The 20,405-nt window shown below is 32.1% G+C and overlaps 1 protein-coding gene, 1 non-coding gene and 1 pseudogene across 2 annotated transcripts; 1 reads left to right on the top strand and 2 right to left on the bottom strand.

Annotated features, from left to right (window-relative positions):
* Positions 1–4,548: 4,548 nt before the first annotated feature.
* On the bottom strand, positions 4,549–8,617 carry LOC112733419 (DNA-directed RNA polymerase subunit beta-like; annotated as a pseudogene).
* A 241-nt stretch (positions 8,618–8,858) lies between these two features.
* Positions 8,859–8,930, top strand: TRNAT-GGU (transfer RNA threonine (anticodon GGU)). Its single transcript has one exon. It is a non-coding gene; the product is annotated as a tRNA-Thr (tRNA).
* Positions 8,931–15,465: 6,535 nt separating this feature from the next.
* LOC112733258 (uncharacterized) lies at positions 15,466–15,936 on the bottom strand. The gene has a single exon (XM_025782192.1). The coding sequence runs from the start codon at positions 15,934–15,936 to the stop codon at positions 15,466–15,468; it is 471 nt and encodes a 156-aa protein (XP_025637977.1).
* Between the last annotated feature and the right edge of the window lie 4,469 nt (positions 15,937–20,405).

Raw genomic sequence — 20,405 nt, 5'->3', positions numbered from 1 at the left:
TTCCTTGATATCTAACATAATGAATCAAAGGATCCTTGAAGAATGATAAGGTAGACGAAAAATTATTCGAAAAAACTTCTACAAGATGCTCTATTTTTGTATAGAAATAGATTCGCTCAAAAGAACGCTAAAAGAGTTTAATCGTAAAAAAGAGGATTTTTTACGTAAAAAAAGGAAGATGGATTCGTGTTCACATACATAAAAATTATATAGAAACAAGAAAAATCTTGGATTAATTTTTGAAAAAGTCAAAATAAGTTTTTTTTGAGTAATAAGACTATTCCAATTACAATACTCATAAAGAAACAATCTTAATAAATGAAAAAGGGGTGGATCTTTCACCCAGTATCGAAGAGTTTGAACTAAGATTTCTAGATGGATAGGATAGGGTATTTGTACATCGGAAAAAAATTTTAAATATGTAAATTTATCCTCGAAAAAGGAAAAAATGGAATGAATTGATTGCAAATTATTAAAAGATTTTATGATTTCCTTTTTTATTTTTTTTATTCTCTTTTTTATTTTCAGCTCGTTGTAGTATTTTACATTGCTAAAAGGTCCTATTTCAAAACAATCATATGATGACAAAATTATCAAAGATTGGCATTTTGTATTTCTGTTCAACAACACATGAATTGTTTCATGATTTTGGATATGTGATTGTTGAATTTTTTTCTGGAAAGAAATAGGAAAAAATGGATTAATATTGATTTGATCTGACTCATTATCCGAGATCCATTCTGAACCGGATGGATCATTTCTTTTTCTGATATAGGAAATCCGCGATTTCATTGGATCAATTCTTAGAAAATCTCCAATCAGACCATTTATATTTACTTCAACAAAAGAAGCACGGGATTCTTCTATCGAAGAACTTTTTTTATCTCGATCCCAACGTGAAACTTTTGTTTCATTCGGCTCCTTTACGGAAGGGATTCAGAAAAGAAGAAATATGGAACACGGGAAAAAGATTCCGCTAACCCATAACATCTATGTCAGCCTTTCTGTATGAATACATTGAAAACGCCTTGCTTTTTAGATGATCCCTATAGAAAAGGAGTATTTTTCCAAATATACGTTTGTTTTTTCTAGTTACTTCGTTCTCTATTTCTATTTGAAAGAATCTTTAGGAAAAGAATCAAATTTCCATCGAGCTAAAAAAAGGATATCGATGTCTCTAGTAAACTAGAGTAATCGTTTAATAGCTATTGTGCCTCAACCTCTCTTAGACTACAAAAAAGCAAAAAAGAAGAAGATTTAGTTACGATTAGAAAAAAAAACTTTCTATAGTTTTTCCCATGGATCCTTTATCCAATACTAAAAAAAAATTGGACTTTTGATACAATTTTAAAGACTTATGTTTCATAATGTTAGAATTCAATTTGTCAATTGAGAATTGATTCTTAATAAACAAAGAATGAAAATGATTATGAATTCACTATGGTATATACATATACCGTTATATAAATATAACTTCGACGTATATTCTTGTAGATTTTTTTTCTGGAAAGAAATAGGAAAAAATGGATTAATATTGATTTGATCTGACTCATTATCCGAGATCCATTCTGAACCGGATGGATCATTTCTTTTTCTGATATAGGAAATCCGCGATTTCGTTGGATCAATTCTTAGAAAATCTCCAATCAGACCATTTATATTTACTTCAACAAAAGAAGCACGGGATTCTTCTATCGAAGAACTTTTTTTATCTCGATCCCAACGTGAAACTTTTGTTTCATTCGGCTCCTTTACGGAAGGGATTCAGAAAAGAAGAAATATGGAACACGGGAAAAAGATTCCGCTAACCCATAACATCTATGTCAGCCTTTCTGTATGAATACATTGAAAACGCCTTGCTTTTTAGATGATCCCTATAGAAAAGGAGTATTTTTCCAAATATACGTTTGTTTTTTCTAGTTACTTCGTTCTCTATTTCTATTTGAAAGAATCTTTAGGAAAAGAATCAAATTTCCATCGAGCTAAAAAAAGGATATCGATGTCTCTAGTAAACTAGAGTAATCGTTTAATAGCTATTGTGCCTCAACCTCTCTTAGACTACAAAAAAGCAAAAAAGAAGAAGATTTAGTTACGATTAGAAAAAAAAACTTTCTATAGTTTTTCCCATGGATCCTTTATCCAATACTAAAAAAAAATTGGACTTTTGATACAATTTTAAAGACTTATGTTTCATAATGTTAGAATTCAATTTGTCAATTGAGAATTGATTCTTAATAAACAAAGAATGAAAATGATTATGAATTCACTATGGTATATACATATACCGTTATATAAATATAACTTCGACGTATATTCTTGTAGATTTTTTTTCTGGAAAGAAATAGGAAAAAATGGATTAATATTGATTTGATCTGACTCATTATCCGAGATCCATTCTGAACCGGATGGATCATTTCTTTTTCTGATATAGGAAATCCGCGATTTCGTTGGATCAATTCTTAGAAAATCTCCAATCAGACCATTTATATTTACTTCAACAAAAGAAGCACGGGATTCTTCTATCGAAGAACTTTTTTTATCTCGATCCCAACGTGAAACTTTTGTTTCATTCGGCTCCTTTACGGAAGGGATTCAGAAAAGAAGAAATATGGAACACGGGAAAAAGATTCCGCTAACCCATAACATCTATGTCAGCCTTTCTGTATGAATACATTGAAAACGCCTTGCTTTTTAGATGATCCCTATAGAAAAGGAGTATTTTTCCAAATATACGTTTGTTTTTTCTAGTTACTTCGTTCTCTATTTCTATTTGAAAGAATCTTTAGGAAAAGAATCAAATTTCCATCGAGCTAAAAAAAGGATATCGATGTCTCTAGTAAACTAGAGTAATCGTTTAATAGCTATTGTGCCTCAACCTCTCTTAGACTACAAAAAAGCAAAAAAGAAGAAGATTTAGTTACGATTAGAAAAAAAAACTTTCTATAGTTTTTCCCATGGATCCTTTATCCAATACTAAAAAAAAATTGGACTTTTGATACAATTTTAAAGACTTATGTTTCATAATGTTAGAATTCAATTTGTCAATTGAGAATTGATTCTTAATAAACAAAGAATGAAAATGATTATGAATTCACTATGGTATATACATATACCGTTATATAAATATAACTTCGACGTATATTCTTGTAGATTTTTTTTCTGGAAAGAAATAGGAAAAAATGGATTAATATTGATTTGATCTGACTCATTATCCGAGATCCATTCTGAACCGGATGGATCATTTCTTTTTCTGATATAGGAAATCTGCGATTTCGTTGGATCAATTCTTAGAAAATCTCCAATCAGACCATTTATATTTACTTCAACAAAAGAAGCACGGGATTCTTCTATCGAAGAACTTTTTTTATCTCGATCCCAATTCAATACTAAACAAGTTCGAACTAATTGAATGCTTGTGTGAGAAATTTTACGAATTGATTTCTCATTTCCATAAAGAATATAATTGAGAGCTTTAAGCTCCAAATTATCCCCTTTCCCGGAACAGATCTTGTGGAAAAAGTTTTACTAAATTGATACCGTTTGTAATTTCATATAGAATTACAGGTCGAACCAAAACAAAATACTTTTTCTTGATAATTGTGATCCATTGGACAGAGATCCAATTTTTAATTTTTGTTTACTTTTTGTTTTCTTTCTTTACCCCACAAAGATATTGAATATAATGAATTTTTTTTTTGCCATTGAGATTTTGAAAATGAACATTGAAATATCCTTCAAAAACAAGTAAATAGATGCGAAACATATAAAATGCGGTTAATCCAGCTGTAAAATAAGCTAATATTGCAAAAATTGGCGAATACAACCAACTATCATTAAGAATCAGATCTTTGGACCAAAAACAAGCAAAGGGTGGAATACCACAAAGAGAGAGCGTACCTATTAAAAAAGCTGTTTTTGTAATTGGCGTATGTTTTGTTAACCCACCCATAAGAACCATATTTTGACTTTTTTCTGGAGAATATCCAACAATAGTTTCCATTGAATGAATAATTGATCCAGATCCTAAGAACAACAATGCTTTTGAATAAGCATGAGTAATTAAATGAAATAGAGCAGCTCGAGAAGATCCCATACCTAGAGCTAACATCATATAACCCAATTGAGACATTGTAGAATAGGCCAAATTTCTCTTAATATCTTTTTGAGCAATAGCTAAAGTAGCTCCCAAAAATAATGTTATTATACCAATGAAAGCTATTCCATTCATTATGGTAGGTATAGCTATGAAAAGAGGAAGAAGTCTAGCTACAAGAAAGATTCCCGCCGCTACCATAGTAGCAGCATGTATAAGAGCAGAAATTGGAGTAGGCCCCTCCATAGCATCCGGTAATCATACATGAAGGGGAAATTGGGCAGATTTAGCTACAGAACCGCAAAATAACAATAGGGCACACAAAGTAACAAAAAAAAACATTAAGAAAATTATTAAAAATCAAGTTATTGAATATTTGAAACAAATCCCGAAATTCCAAACTACCCGTTATCCAATAAAGAAAGATCGATTCTTTGTTCGGATCCTTCCTTTCTTCAAACGGAACGAACAGAGATAGAATCGGAGCGATTCCCTAAATGCCTCTCTGGATATTCTTCAATGTGCCGACTATTCATGGAACGTGAATCTAAACATATAGATGTTTACTAATCTGACTAATATGGAACTTGGTAAGACAAGGGGGTTAAATAACTGAAAAATAAGATTAGTAAAGAATATTCTTTGAATGCTAAATTTACGTATTGAATTCTTTTTCTTGTCCCCATAATTCAAAAAGTTTTTTTTATTATTAATCTATTAAATTTCGAATCTATTTGAAATCCTCTATAAAGATTCTCTTCTCAAATTGAATACTATTCAATACTATTCTATTTATTTATTCTATTTATACGACTAATTTCTACGATTAATCCTTTTATATTATAAGTATTAATATAGAAGTATTAATAGAAAGAACTATTACTAAATTAATCTTCTATTAATAGATAAATCCTTATTAATAGAATAGGGAGATCTCATATATATATTTCATATATTTTCCATTTTTCGACTTTCTTTCAAATTACGCCTAACGGAGTATCAAACCTAGCTCTGCACAAATAAGATTGATATATTACGTATCAAATATGATTCAAAAATGCGGATATAGTCGAATGGTAAAATTTCTCTTTGCCAAGGAGAAGACGCGGGTTCAAATCCCGTCTCCGCAACAGTATTTATATCATTTGTGGGTGCAGCTAACTCCCCATGAGGTAACTGTATTATTTTCCAAGGTCCCAATGGTTTGGACTTGAGTAGACTTAAAAAAGACATACAGCCTTGGCAAGAACGTCGTTCCGCGGAATATATGACTCATGCTCCTTTAGGTTCTTTAAATTCCGTGGGTGGCAAAGAGAAATTTTACCATTCGACTATATCCGCATTTTTGAATCGTATTTGATACGTAATATATCAATCTTATTTGTGCAGAGCTAGGTTTGATACTCCGTTAGGCGTAATTTGAAAGAAAGTCGAAAAATGGAAAATATATGAAATATATATATGAGATCTCCCTATTCTATTAATAAGGATTTATCTATTAATAGAAGATTAATTTAGTAATAGTTCTTTCTATTAATACTTCTATATTAAACGAATTAGCTTATGCAATGAAGAGACTCAAACAAAAAACTTACCTAAACTATATGATCCTTTCTTGAATGGACCCTGTCGGGGCCGAATGAACAATTTTTTGTTATCCTCAATTAATAATAAAACTTATAAAAAAGATGATATTTGGATAAATAAGATTCATGGTCTCCTTCTTTCTAGTATTCAAAAAACTAGTTATTTTGAAGAGAACATGGATATATTTTATCAAAAGTTATTTTTAACTGAAATTAGTTTTTTTTTTAACTTAATCCATAAATTTTCTGAAAAATCAGTATCAGCCTTGAATTTTGAAGGACTTGTGTTCTTTCCGGAACATGCACACATAACGCCTAAAAAAATTCAATTCTTATTTGACGCAATTCGAACAGATCTGAAGGATAAAACAATTAAAAAAAATGTATTGTAATAAAGGAAATCGAAAAACAAGTTCCTCGATGGCCTTACAAACTAATCGATGAAATCCAAGACCTCGAAGAGGGAAACAAAGACGAACAGAAGTAGCTTTAATATGATCAGATTTATAAGTAAGCATCTCTTGCAAAATATGAGCAACACCAAATCCCTCGAGAGCCCAAACCTCCATCTCACCTATGCGCTGTCCTCCTTGTTTAGCCCTTCCTCTAAGGGGTTGTTGCGTAACAAGTGCATAATGCCCACAAGAACGTCCGTGTATTTTATCATCAACTTGATGAATTAATTTCAAGATATAAGGCTTTCCTATTATAACAGGCTGTTCAAAAGGATTCCCTGTTCTTCCATCAAATATTCTGCTTGCCCGGATACTCGGGTTCAAATATCCACGGATTCGACGTTTGTTTACTGGCTTCATATAATTTAGAAAATACTAGTTTTCTCGAAGCCTCTTGCTCATATCTCTCATCAAAGGGTGCTATTTGATAATGTCTATCTAGCATATCCCCCGCTAATCCGAGTGAGCATTCAAATATCTGTCCTACATTCATTCTTGACGGAACTCCTAATGGGTTGAAGACCATATCAACGGGTCTTCCATTTTGCAAATAAGGCATATCCTGTCTAGGCAAAATTTTGGAAACGATACCCTTATTTCCATGTCTCCCGGCCACTTTATCACCTACTTTGATTTCACGTTTCTGCAATATATATATATATATATATTCTAATAGTTTCTGGATTATAAAAAAACAAAGAAAAAAAAGAAATAATTAGAATACAATTCTTTTGTTTCTTTAATATTTTTTAATTACTAAAAAAAATTGCATCTTTCGAATTTATTCTTTCAATCTCGACGATTTACCATCTCTATGGGATTAGATCCCGAGTTATTTATTGGAAATAAAAGAAAAAAAGCATAGAGATTATGGAAGTAAATATTCTGGCATTTATTGCTACTGCACTGTTCATTCTAGTTCCCACTGCCTTTTTACTTATAATTTATGTAAAGACGGTAAGTCAAAGTGACTAATTTGACTTAAAACATGATTTCATTTCTTAATTCATGTCAATACAGTGAATGAAAAAAAAAGATTCTATTTTTGCTTAAGATTTAATAAATGAAATAATCGGACTAGAAGCAACAGAATTCTATAAAATCTGGATAGATAATATGGTAGAAAGAAATCAATTTGATTTCTTTCTACCATATTATCTATATTATCTATTCTATAATTGTAGTGCAAAATGTTTTACTCTATAATATAATATGGATCAATCTACAATATGTATCTAAATATTCAGATCGACCTTCTTATATATAGACTTATATATATCGAATTTCAATTCCATTACATCATTATATCTAATGTACATAGTAGCTCCAATTTTTTCTTTATTTCATCCATTTTTTGTATTGGTTCCACTAAAATATATATGTAATAATCCAAAAGCAACTCTTATTTTTGCTATTCAAATTTATGGGTTTCTGATTCTTAATATCAATCCCGGCCGGTATCATATAAAAAAATTGAGTAATACTTTTAGCATTTCCAAGAAGTAATTGATTAAATAGTTGGAATAGTTGTAATAGTTAACAAATAATCGGTAGTTTCTACGAGAAGCTTTTTCTGTATTTTGAAAAGATTGGTAGTCAACCCCAATCTTTTTTACATTTTAACCATGATTGCAAATAAATGAGTTCAATAAAGAACTTAGAAATCCAACTTTGAAAAGAGGGGAAAAAAGGGAAAAGGGGTGTTAAAGGGGGTTCCGCGGTTACTCATTTTTGATTCTTTCTAACTTGCTTGTTGGTTGTATCAATGCAATGTACTCAATACAAAATTCCGCAAAGTTTAAGAGTCTAATGGATCTTTATAGTATAAGATGTATGTTCTCCGTTACTTGTGTGAATAAGGCCTATGTTATAAAGTATATAACCTCGATCATAGGGATCAATTTCCAGTCGCATAGCCTCATAATAATTCTGTAAAGCTTCTGCATAATTTCCTTCAGATTGCGCTGACATCCGTTACGGTCGTCATTCAGTTCAAAGAATCTCCTCTTCAGAACCGTACGTGATATTTTCATCTCATACGGCTCCTCCTTTATGTGTATAATGAAAAAAAATGAATACATTAAATCAAAAAAAGATTCCAGTATTCTCTCTCATTATCACCTGTGCAGGGCTAGTGTTTTTACAAGAAATCTCTAGCCAACCTTCCTGTAAAAGATCTTTTCTTAACATCAAGTTTGTTGGTACTGGATAAAAAGGATAACTCCAACAATATCTTTGTCCTCAACGCCGCTTAATTTCCCGGAATTAGTCACCTCAACACCCTTCGATGGTTATACGGGTATCCAAAAATACGAACGAGATGGATGCCCAATTGTTTCGAATTTTCTCTTTTTTTTGGAATGGAATATTTACAGAATCCCCATGAATAGGACCAAACCTTATTCCATGGTATTTACATAAGATTCCTCTTTCTTATTCTTCTTATTCTTAAGCAAGTCCCTGAGAGGGCTTAGTTGATCCATGATTTATGTTTCGTCTTTCGTTTCCTTTTCGTTTGTTTCGAGAGATATATTGATCACTTCCGATTCTTTTTCCATTGATTCTTTTCCGATCGAGATGTATGGATCCATGGGTCTATGTGTCTATATAGATCCTATTCACGGATATTCTAATATTATCTATATTAAGAAGTATATTCAGTAACAAATATCTGTACTAGACTCATATTGGCTTATTGCTGAATAAGGAATTGAATCAAGCGGAGCCCTTTTAACTCAGTGGTAGAGTAACGCCATGGTAAGGCGTAAGTCATCGGTTCAAATCCGATAAGGGGCTTTGAGCCCGACCCTTTTTCATTCTCATAAAACAAAACCTCAGCAGTAGTATTGGTCTTTTGTAGTTTTCGTATTTGAATGCAGAATAGAGATATTGTTGTTGTTCTTTTTTCGAAAAAAAAAACTAAGAGTCTAATTTCAGTAGAAAATAGAATTCTGAATTGTAATAAACTATTGTTATCATTCTAATGAATGATAATCAAATTTTAGTAAACAATTTCTACTTAGTCTATTTAGTACTTAGTCTATTTATAAAGTAGAACATTTTTATCAGTCTCTTTTTTTATTTAATGAATAATGATATCTTCTTTATATTGCTATTTTTAATTAATACCATACCAATTCCTTTAATTCAAATATATCCGCATTTCGGAAGTCTATTTTATTTGAGTGGTGTAATGTATTCTATGCATACTAAATACAAAATACTCTGTCAATCACCCAAATAGTGAAATTATTACCTTATTCTTGTTAAGGGGATGAAAAAAAGATAGGAAATTTTTTCCTATTCCAACCTAATTCTTCCTAAGATTTCTATTTAGATGAACTGGCTCTTACCAAAGTTATATATCGAAAATGAGTAACCGCGGAACCCCCTTTAACACCCCCTTTCCCTTTTTTCCCCTCTTTTCAAAGTTGGATTTCTAAGTTCTTTATTGAATTCATTTATTTGCAATCATGGTTAAAATGTAAAAAAGATTGGGGTTGACTACCAATCTTTTCAAAATACAGAAAAAGCTTCTCGTAGAAACTACCGATCATTTGTTAACTATTACAACTATTCCAACTATTTAATCAATTACTTCTTGGAAATGCTAAAAGTATTACTCAATTTTTTTATATGATACCGGGCCGGGATTGATATTAAGAATCAGAAACCCATAAATTTGAATAGCAAAAATAAGAGTTGCTTTTGGATTATTACATATATATTTTAGTGGAACCAATACAAAAAATCTGCAGTTCCTAATGGAATAGGTAACAAAGCAACCTTGCCCCCCACTGCCACTAAATCACCACCTGCTCTATTTCATTTAATTACTCATGCTTATTCAAAAGCATTGTTGTTCTTAGGATCTGGATCAATTATTCATTCAATGGAAACTATTGTTGGATATTCTCCAGAAAAAAGTCAAAATATGGTTCTTATAGGTGGGTTAACAAAACATACGCCAATTACAAAAACAGCTTTTTTAATAGGTACGCTCTCTCTTTGTGGTATTCCACCCTTTGCTTGTTTTTGGTCCAAAGATCTGATTCTTAATGATAGTTGGTTGTATTCGCCAATTTTTGCAATATTAGCTTATTTTACAGCTGGATTAACCGCATTTTATATGTTTCGCATCTATTTACTTGTTTTTGAAGGATATTTCAATGTTCATTTTCAAAATCTCAATGGCAAAAAAAAAATTCATTATATCTATCCAGATTTTATAGAATTCTGTTGCTTCTAGTCCGATTATTTCATTTATTAAATCTTAAGCAAAAATAGAATCTTTTTTTTCATTCACTGTATTGACATGAATTAAGAAATGAAATCATGTTTTAAGTCAAATTAGTCACTTTGACTTACCGTCTTTACATAAATTATAAGTAAAAAGGCAGTGGGAACTAGAATGAACAGTGCAGTAGCAATAAATGCCAGAATATTTACTTCCATAATCTCTATGCTTTTTTTCTTTTATTTCCAATAAATAACTCGTATCATCTTGACTTGGTTCTTATCTTTTTCTTTTTTTAAGAAAAGAATACCGAGTCGGGTTCTTCTCCTACCCGTATCGAATAGAACATGCTGAGCCAAATCTTCTTCATGGAAAACCTGCTTTATTTAGATCGGGAAAATCGTACGGGTTTTTTGAAATTATGTGCTATTGCTCAAATCCGTAGTCAATCCTATTTCCGATAGGAGCAGTTGACAGTCGAATCCTATTTTTCCCATTATTTTATTTGATTTCACGTTTCTGCAATATATATATTCTAATAGTTTCTGGATTATAATTGGAACCTCTTTTTTTTTGAATCACCAATTTAGTATTCCATTCAAATATTCCATTCAAAATATTTTTTCTTCTTATAAAATAAATAGATTCCAAAATAGATATTTATATGAGTTATAAGTAAAAATTTTTATTTAATAGAATTATTTTTATTTAAAAATTCTATTAAATAAAAATAATTCTAAAATTCTGTTTCTTTGATTTTATTAAAAAAATATAACTATTTGAAACTATTTTAGTTTATATACAAATTCTATATTCTATTAGAGAATAGAATCCAGCTAATTCAGAGTATTCCAACGTTTGTATTTTTTATACAAAAAAACTTTTTGAATTTCCCGTAGAAATTGATTGCGCTAATGAATAAGCTTTCAATGCTGTCCAAAAACCTCTCCTTTTCCAAAGAGTTTTTCGGATTTTTTTTTTGGATCTCGAGGTGCGTTTCTTTGGAACTGCCATGCAACTGATATAGTTTTTTTATTGCTACAAGTCATGTGAAAGACATATCTTCTGTTCCGTAAAACAAATAGTTCTTTTATTTGATTAATTAGCCATTTTTTTATCCCCTCTTTTTTTCTATATTTCCATATAAAGGATACGACGAGTAGAAATACCCTCTTTAACTTCTATTCTGATGGACTGAATATCTTTCATAAGAAATCGAATAAAAATACGACGATTTTTTCCAGGAAATCCCCAACGAAAAATACACACTATTCCCGCTTTTTTATCGAATCGATCATAACCACTACCCACATTCCACCAAATTGTACACCACAAATATGAACTAATAAAGAGACCCGCGATTCCATAGAAAGACATCACGATTCTTTGTGGAAAAAAAAGAATTTGCTGAGACGGAAATAAAGATAACAAATTCTTACCAAGATAACTGGAAATTCCAACCAATAAGAACCCCAATGAACCTAAAAAAAGGATAAAGGCCCAGCAGAAATTGCTAGTTTTTCGAGACCCCGCTATAAGTTCTACCCATATACGTTCTGATCGCCAACTCATATTAGATCCAGTTCTGTTTTATTGGAATTGTTAGAATAAATAAACCAAACCCAAGTAAATGAATTTGACTTGATTCTTCTTTGTTTCCGAAGTAACTCTCATCAACTAGCACTATTATGGTGTAAACCTTTAGGAGTGATTATTCATCAAATTGCTCCCTGATCTAAAAAAATATACTTGATTTGTGCCTATTGTCCGTATCTAAAAGATCTTGTTCTTTTGAACATAAAGAAATAAAGAAGCCATTGCAAGTGCCGGAAATACTAGGCCCACTAAAGGCATTAAATATATGACTGGCTTACCCGATATTGTCATAATCCTTGATCAGCAAGAGGAGTATACCGCTCTTAGAGAATGTATCACTTTGGGAATTCCAACGATTTGTTTAATCGATACAAATTGTGACCCCGATCTCGCGGATATTTCGATTCCAGCTAATGATGATGCTATAGCTTCAATTCGGTTAATTCTTAACAAATTAGTATTTGCAATTTGTGAAGGTCGTTCTAGCTATATACGAAATTCTTAATTAATAATAAAATAAATTATTCCATTGAGAACTTCATAGATTTATAGAATCGGTTACTATAACTAATTTACTAAATCGTGCAAAAAACAAAAAACCTAGAAATATTAAGTGATTAGTTGAAATTACAATTGATACGACCGAAAACGATATATGAGTTAATATATGCTCTAAAGTTGAAAATATCATAAAAATAAGGTGTCCCAATAACTAATACTAGGAAGATAAATCAGAAATTGAATTCATTTTAGGACTTACTCTTTTAGAGTAAAAGATGCCATGCCGCCACTCGGACTCGAACCGAGATGCTCTAGCACTGCTTCCTAAGAGCAGCGTGTCTACCAATTTCACCATAGCGGCTTACCCGAAATCATAATAACCTATTTATTGTAAATCGTCGAGATTGAAAGAATAAATTCGAAAGATGCAATTTTTTTTAGTAATTAAAAAATATTAAAGAAACAAAAGAATTGTATTCTAATTATTTCTTTTTTTTTCTTTGTTTTTTTTTATAAAAATTATTAGAAATTAAATTATTTATTCACTTGAATATATATTTATATTCATATATTCAAATGAATAAGAAGAATTCGTATATATAGAAAGAGCTTAACAAAAGATATAAACATTTCAATAATTATTATTATTATCTCGTCGGAAATGGAACAAAAAATTCGTAGTTTTTCATTTATTATCAAATCTTTTTTATTTCTATTTCATTTTTGAATCCAAAGAGATGCATATTCTTTTTTTCTTTTGATAAAATATATCCATGTTCTCTTCAAAATAACTAGTTTTTTGAATACTAGAAAGAAGGAGACCATGAATCTTATTTATCCAAATATCATCTTTTTTATAAGTTTTATTATTAATTGAGGATAACAAAAAATTGTTCATTCGGCCCCGACAGGGTCCATTCAAGAAAGGATCATATAGTTTAGGTAAGTTTTTTGTTTGAGTCTCTTCATTGCATAATCTAATTCGTTTTTTGAATATATCCAATGGTATAAATTCCTTATCTAGAACTTCCGCCCTGTTTAGAATTTCATTGCTTAGTTTTTTTTTCTTTATTTTGAGAGTTCCTATCGATTAGTATTATACAAAAGAAATCCATTATAGACACTAATATAATTAGATCTGCTCTTCATAGACAAACTTGGGATTTGCGATCCTAGGTAAGATCGGTTCAGGATCATAGGATCCTTTTCTATCAGATAGGAAGGGCTATTTCAAAAAATGTACTTCTAAGTAATTGCTCCATAGATCCTATATCTATCTATATGAAGAAGAAATCTTGTAACGAGGGGGATTCTTATTTGTACAAATGGTACTTCAAACTTGGAACGAGCATGAAGGAATTAACGATACTTCTTTATCTTTTGAGTTGTTCTGCCGGATCGGTCGCTCAAGACCTTTGGTCTCTACCCGGACCTGATGAAAAAAATGGGATCACTTCTTATGGACTCGTTGAGAATGATTCTGATCTAGTTCATGGCCTATTAGAAGTAGAAGGCGCTCTAGTGGGATCCTCACGGACAGAAAAAGGTTGCAGTCAGTTTGATAATGATCGAGTGACATTGCTTCTTCGGTCCGAACCAAGGAATCCCTTAAATATGATTCAAAAAGGATCTTGTTTTATCGTTGATCAGAGATTTCTCTATGAAAAATATGAATCGGAGTTTGAAGAAGGGGAAGGAGTCCTCGACCCGCAACAGATCCTTTATCAAAGAATAACTCTGGTTATCAAATGATTGAACAACCGGGAGCAATTTACTTACGATACTTAGTTGACATTCATAAAAAGTATCTAATGAATTATGAGTTCAATACATCCTGTTTAGCAGAAAGACGGATATTCCTTGCTCATTATCAGACAATCACTTATTCACAAACCCCCTGTGGGGCTAATAGTTTTCATTTCCCATCTCATGGGAAACCCTTTTCGCTCCGCTTAGCCCTACCCCCCCAGGGGTATTTTAGTGATAGGTTCTATAGGAACTGGACGATCCTATTTGGTCAAATACCTAGCGACAAACTCCTATGTTCCTTTCATTACAGTATTTCTGAACAAGTTCCTGGATAACAAGCCTAAGAGTTTTCTTTTTGATGATAGTGACGATATTGATGATAGTGACGATATCGACCGTGACCTTGATACGGAGCTGGAGCTTCTAACTATGATGAATGCGCTAACTGTCATCTAATAGAGGATTTTGTGACTTATAAGCTAATAGAGGATTTATTTTTTAAATACTCTCATGGAGAGGGTATACCTAAATATCTTTCTGTGTATCATTTTGATTTGTAGCATTGATGTACAACTTTTTCTTGAATCAAAAACAAAAAAAAAGTCCATTTACAATAATGAAGAAAATGTGGAAAGAACTGATCAAACAAATAAAAGTCTAATTTACTTTATTTCGCTTCTCAAAAGATCTTATGATCTTAGGAATACGAATTCGGCCCGGTATCATATAAAAAAATTGAGTAATACTTTTAGCATTTCCAAGAAGTAATTGATTAAATAGTTGGAATAGTTGTAATAGTTAACAAATGATCGGTAGTTTCTACGAGAAGCTTTTTCTGTATTTTGAAAAGATTGGTAGTCAACCCCAATCTTTTTTACATTTTAACCATGATTGCAAATAAATGAGTTCAATAAAGAACTTAGAAATCCAACTTTGAAAAGAGGGGAAAAAAGGGAAAAGGGGTGTTAAAGGGGGTTTAGCCAGAATAAAAATACTTGTCTTACCAAGAATTAGCCAGAATTTGTAACTAGCTTCTCTCTTGCATAACAAGCAAAGACTTACTAAAGAAGGACTAACACGTTATTTTAATTTATATCTTTTAAATAACATTTTCATCTTGCTTGGTAAAATCAAGGACATCTTCAAAATTAAATAAGTAAGGAAAATTGTCAGTATGCCAGAATTTCAAGTTGCAAATTGAGAGTGGTCTATATAATCTTAGCTGTTCTAACAAAAGAAGAATGAAACTCATGTATCGTTTTCCTGTGGAATTTTGGCAGCATTAAACTGCCTAGAAGAAAAATGAGAGAACAGATTTCTGAGGCTATTCTTACTCTCCGGTTTTCGCCTCCGTTGGCTTCGAATCAGACCACATAAGTCATCAAAAGGGTTATTATCTAGATCCAACCCTGTTTCAATCCTTCTTGACACTGTCACAAGTTCATATGAATCCCAAAGTGACTGCTGAAAATTCCAGTAACAAGGTGAAGAAAAAGAAGAAGAACTTGTGTCCCTCATTTCTTCTAGCTTGAACCTTGAAGGCTTCACTTTGAAGTTTCTTCTGCGTGCATCAAACTCACTCATAGGTTTAGAGCTTCCTGAGTGGCTGTACCAGGCTTGTGCCACTGCTTTCAATATTTCCAACCCTTTTTGTTCTTGTTTGTGGTGCTGGTGCTGTTGTTCTTCCTGATAAGGCTCTATCTTCTTCTTCTTCTTCATGGCTCCCACTATGGGCAGGAGAGAAAATCTTAGATTTCATAATAGTGATGGTGATGATGATGATGAGGATGTCATGGCCATGTTACTAGCCACGAAATCTGAGCCTCACAAGTGAACAAATGGAGAGGGATAAGCCGAGGCTGACAGAAAATCTTGCATTTCTGGTTGAAGGGGGAAAGAGTGTTTTCTTGTCTTTGTTATCCTATTTTTTGTGATTGTCATCATTAGTGGCAACTGGCAATTTGGCAAGTTTTACTGATGTGTATCCAACTTTCATTTCAACCAATGGTCCAAGGCACTAGTAGTATTAAATTAGGTCCAGTGTATCTAACTGTATCTTCCAAAATTTTGAGAGAAAATTACACTCAACGCCTTCAAAAGTTCAAATATGTTTTCTTTTTCTGACAAAAATAGTAAAATAATTAAGTAGCACTTTTTTTTCCAAATTCAGATAATTCCATTCATGTAATGAAAGAAACATATAGGTGTTCATATATGTGACAAGCAAAAGAAATGGGATGTTTCCAACGCTCTACTATAAAATGCTCATCAATTAGGAATTGGGGATTTGTTGAAACTCTTTCTACAGCTTTAATACTAGTTGACACATTATCAAAGATGAACCTGTTCCTAGTCTTCTATAAAGACCAATTCAAAATCACCATCATTGTCGTTTGAGAGGAGCTATTGGGTTGGGTATGCAAAACTCTCATTCTCAAGTTTCACTCAACATAAAAATCAGAGTCTATGACAAGATCGAGTAGGATCGAGTAACGGACATGATCTATGAGTCTATGAATCAAATAAAAAATATCTAGTCAAGTTATTTAAGAGTTGATTTTAGTTTACTGAAGATATGGCTATTTGGAGTGTTTTTGTTTTATTTTAAAAAATTAAAAAATTACTAAGCAGTAGGCAACTAGGCATAAATCATTTTGATGATATCTACGAGTGATATTTAGATGAATATTCTCTATCTAAAACTAGCGATATTGACTGAAACAATACAAATGATGCTTGGTCAATTAAATCTGATATCTGGAACATACGCTAATGTCAAATAACATGGAAGAAACAGAACTCAGGAGAATAGTATAATTCTTTTAAAAAAATTGTTATGTGATGCTTGGTTAATACTTAATATTAAAAGAAAATATAATAAAACAATTGAAATGTTTTTATTTGCATATCAATCTCTTTTAATCAGATTCAAGTTCCGAAAGAATTGCTGCAGGTGATCCAGAATATCAATGGCAATGGCGCATGCTCAGCAAGGTCTACAATACTTTCTAGTTTCTGCTGCATATCCTGCACATCGGAAGCACATATATGTCAAACAACCGTAATAGCTGAAACATTTAAATCAAATGCCAAGATTATGATATAACATGATATGAAATATCCTAGCAGATGATTGCCTTTTCTTCCTTCTTCCACTAGAAAAATTACAAGGGGAATAAAAAGGAAAAAAAAAGGCAAGTTATTGAAACAAATTTAGTTAAGCAAATATGTCTTGATAACAAACAACTCTTAAAACCTTAGCAGCAGTCATCTATTTCTCCTACACTTAAGTGTTGTTGATGTAACGACCCAATTTTCAGTATGTCTAGATCATACCGGAAACTGAGTGCTACCAATTTGTCTTCCTAATTATTATCTATTATTTATCATATGAGCCTGATTCGTTGTTGAAGTGTTGTTATTTTGCGAGGTACTTTTTTTTAAAACATTTAAGTTGTCAGGCATGAACATACATAGATGATATCATAAGTAACAACAAGATAAGCAGTCAAAAGTAATCACACATTTATATAAATTCATACATCTCAAACAACTGACATCATTCAGTCATCCAGCCTTTATTAGATCATAGATCTTTAGATAGAACACCCCTAGATATAGCTAGATAATAACCTTATACATATATATATATATATATATATATATATATATATATATATATATATATATATATATATATACATACAACATCCCAGGCTCTGACCTGTCCAAGGAGTCCATAAGCTGGCACCCAGGCTAGCCTAGACTCTTCAGTCACCTAGTCCCTCTAAACTACTAATGTGAGGGAAAGTACATTCTAGGTCTTCAAAACTCAAGTCAGGTAGAGCGTCATCAGCGAACTACGAAAGGGTACTCATGCTTCCATCTGAAGGGAGAAGGGAGAGAGAAGGGGTAAGAACTGGGGAGTTCTTAGTAAGGTCGGGGTTATTAGTTAAGTTCATTTATAATGTCCACTTGCAAGTTTCTAAGTCCTTTGAAAATCAGTGGTTTAACCATCAAAAACTCAAAACCTTTTTAAAAGAAATCAATTAGTTAACCCAAAATCAAAACACACTTTTCAGATAAAAGAATCTTAAAAGTTTCCCAGTGGTATGAATGACCAATCTGTTCTAAATATAGGTTCATTAAGTCTATGCTGAACCAACTTGATATTTCATACTTCATTAAACCATAACTCAAGTCAATCATGGCCTCTGGCCCATCACATAATCAATCATGGCTTCAGGCCAAAACAGCTCATTCACAACCAATACACTACAACCCAACCAATTTCAATCACAATCACAGGTAATGAGGTTCAAGCACAATCAAGAGCAGTTACATCAGGTATAGCAATTAGCAAGTAAACAGAATTATTCACATAGGCAAACCAATTACAATATGCACAAGCAAGTATGATGCATGTCTAGTCCTACTGCAGGTAATGAGCTTATTTGTCGGTTACTTACCCGCTCCCGACGTTACCCGGAGTCCTTTGACCAGGTAAGGCTTTCCTTTTGGCAATACCCATCGCAAGAGTCCTTTGACTTGCGAGGCAAACCACCGCAAGAGTCCTTTGACTTGCAGAGTGGCACTAGCAATCCACTGCAAGAGTCCTTTGACTTGCAGGACGGAGCTAGTCTGCCCAACACACTCACTGTAAGAGTCATTTGACTTACAGGAGCACACACACACTCACTGTAAGAGTCCTTTGACTTACAAGAGCATATGCTAGTTGTGTTTTTTAGATACCTCTATAAGAGTCCTTTGACTTACAGAATAGCACTATAGCTAAGTATCCCAGAAAAGCATTCTCAGTGGTCGCACCGCCATTTATCTGACTGCCTCTCTGCAGCAGATTCTTACATAACCGCTCTCAAGCATCGCCCGAAGGCTCATAAGTCACATATAACCATATTTTCCATCACTTAGAAATCCTTTTTTCATATTTCCACAATCATAAGTCAAGCATCACAGTGATCTCATTTCACAATTCTCTGTATACATCACAACATCACAACAGCACACTGCTATATAGTTCTTAACTCCCTTTCTTTCTAACATGTTTGCAAGTTTTTAGTACTTGTTTCATTACCTTACATTATTCGATATCTTATCTTATACCTTCACTTAGGTGTTTAATAAAGAGAATTAGGGAGTTATAGACTCAAAACTACCATCCTGAGACTTTTAGGAAAAATTATCTTTTTATCAATATTTTATTATTAATAAAATAATATTAACAATAAAATAATATTTTAATATTTTAATATTAAAATAATAATATTTTATTCAACTTTCAAAATTACATTTTGACCCCTGAACCTTTTGGAAATTGCATTTTGACCCCTTAACTTTTAATATTTGCGCTTTGGCCCCTTAACTTTTCTTTAATTAACTTTCAACCCCAAACATTTTAATAATTATAATTTGACCCCAAAATCATCAAAACCAACGTTTTTTCTTGTCCTTCAAAGACCAAAAACATTTTTCCAAAAGTTCATAAGATTTCAGCTTTATTTTCAACTAGTTTTTCAATCTTTTCGGTAACCGATTTTTACCTGATTTTGACCAAACCAAAGAGCAACGTTTTTGCCATCAAATACACATCAAAAACACATCAAATATCATGAATTTCATGGCTGGAAAGCCACGTTTTCCAGCAGCAACAACAACAACTTCAGAACCATCAAAAACATGACTTTCAAGCATTAAACATCAAGATCTCATGATCAAACCATCACAGAAACACTCAAAATCAAACCTCAAGCAACAAGATCTGATTTAACACTTCAAGAACACAGCCAATCATTGATTAATTTACCAAACCTTATCTCCTTTGCTGCTGCTAAAAGTTGAACCAAAAACAAGCTTCTAGAAGCACTTTTTCGCCTATTTTAACATCAAAAACAACTTTAGAACCATATGAACCATGAAGGCTGCAGCTTCATGATGATGAAAAGAAGATTTTTCTCACCTTAAATCATCTAGAAATCACGTTTTCTTAGAACCTATGGTGATTGAACAATAGATCCTAAGAGAAAACATGAAGAAAACATCATCAGCTTGAGTTTTCACCATGGCTGAAACTTCAAGGAGGAGGAGCAGCCATCATACCTTGATTTACTCTTTGAAGATTGGCATAGAAATGAAGAGGAGGAAGAGATGAACACTTTGGTCGGATTAGA

Source organism: Arachis hypogaea, chromosome 1 (genome assembly GCF_003086295.3).
Source record: "Arachis hypogaea cultivar Tifrunner chromosome 1, arahy.Tifrunner.gnm2.J5K5, whole genome shotgun sequence".
Taxonomy (NCBI): Eukaryota; Viridiplantae; Streptophyta; class Magnoliopsida; order Fabales; family Fabaceae; genus Arachis; species Arachis hypogaea.
Note: the sequence above shows the minus strand (reverse complement) of the source record. Positions and strands in the feature narration are given on the sequence as shown.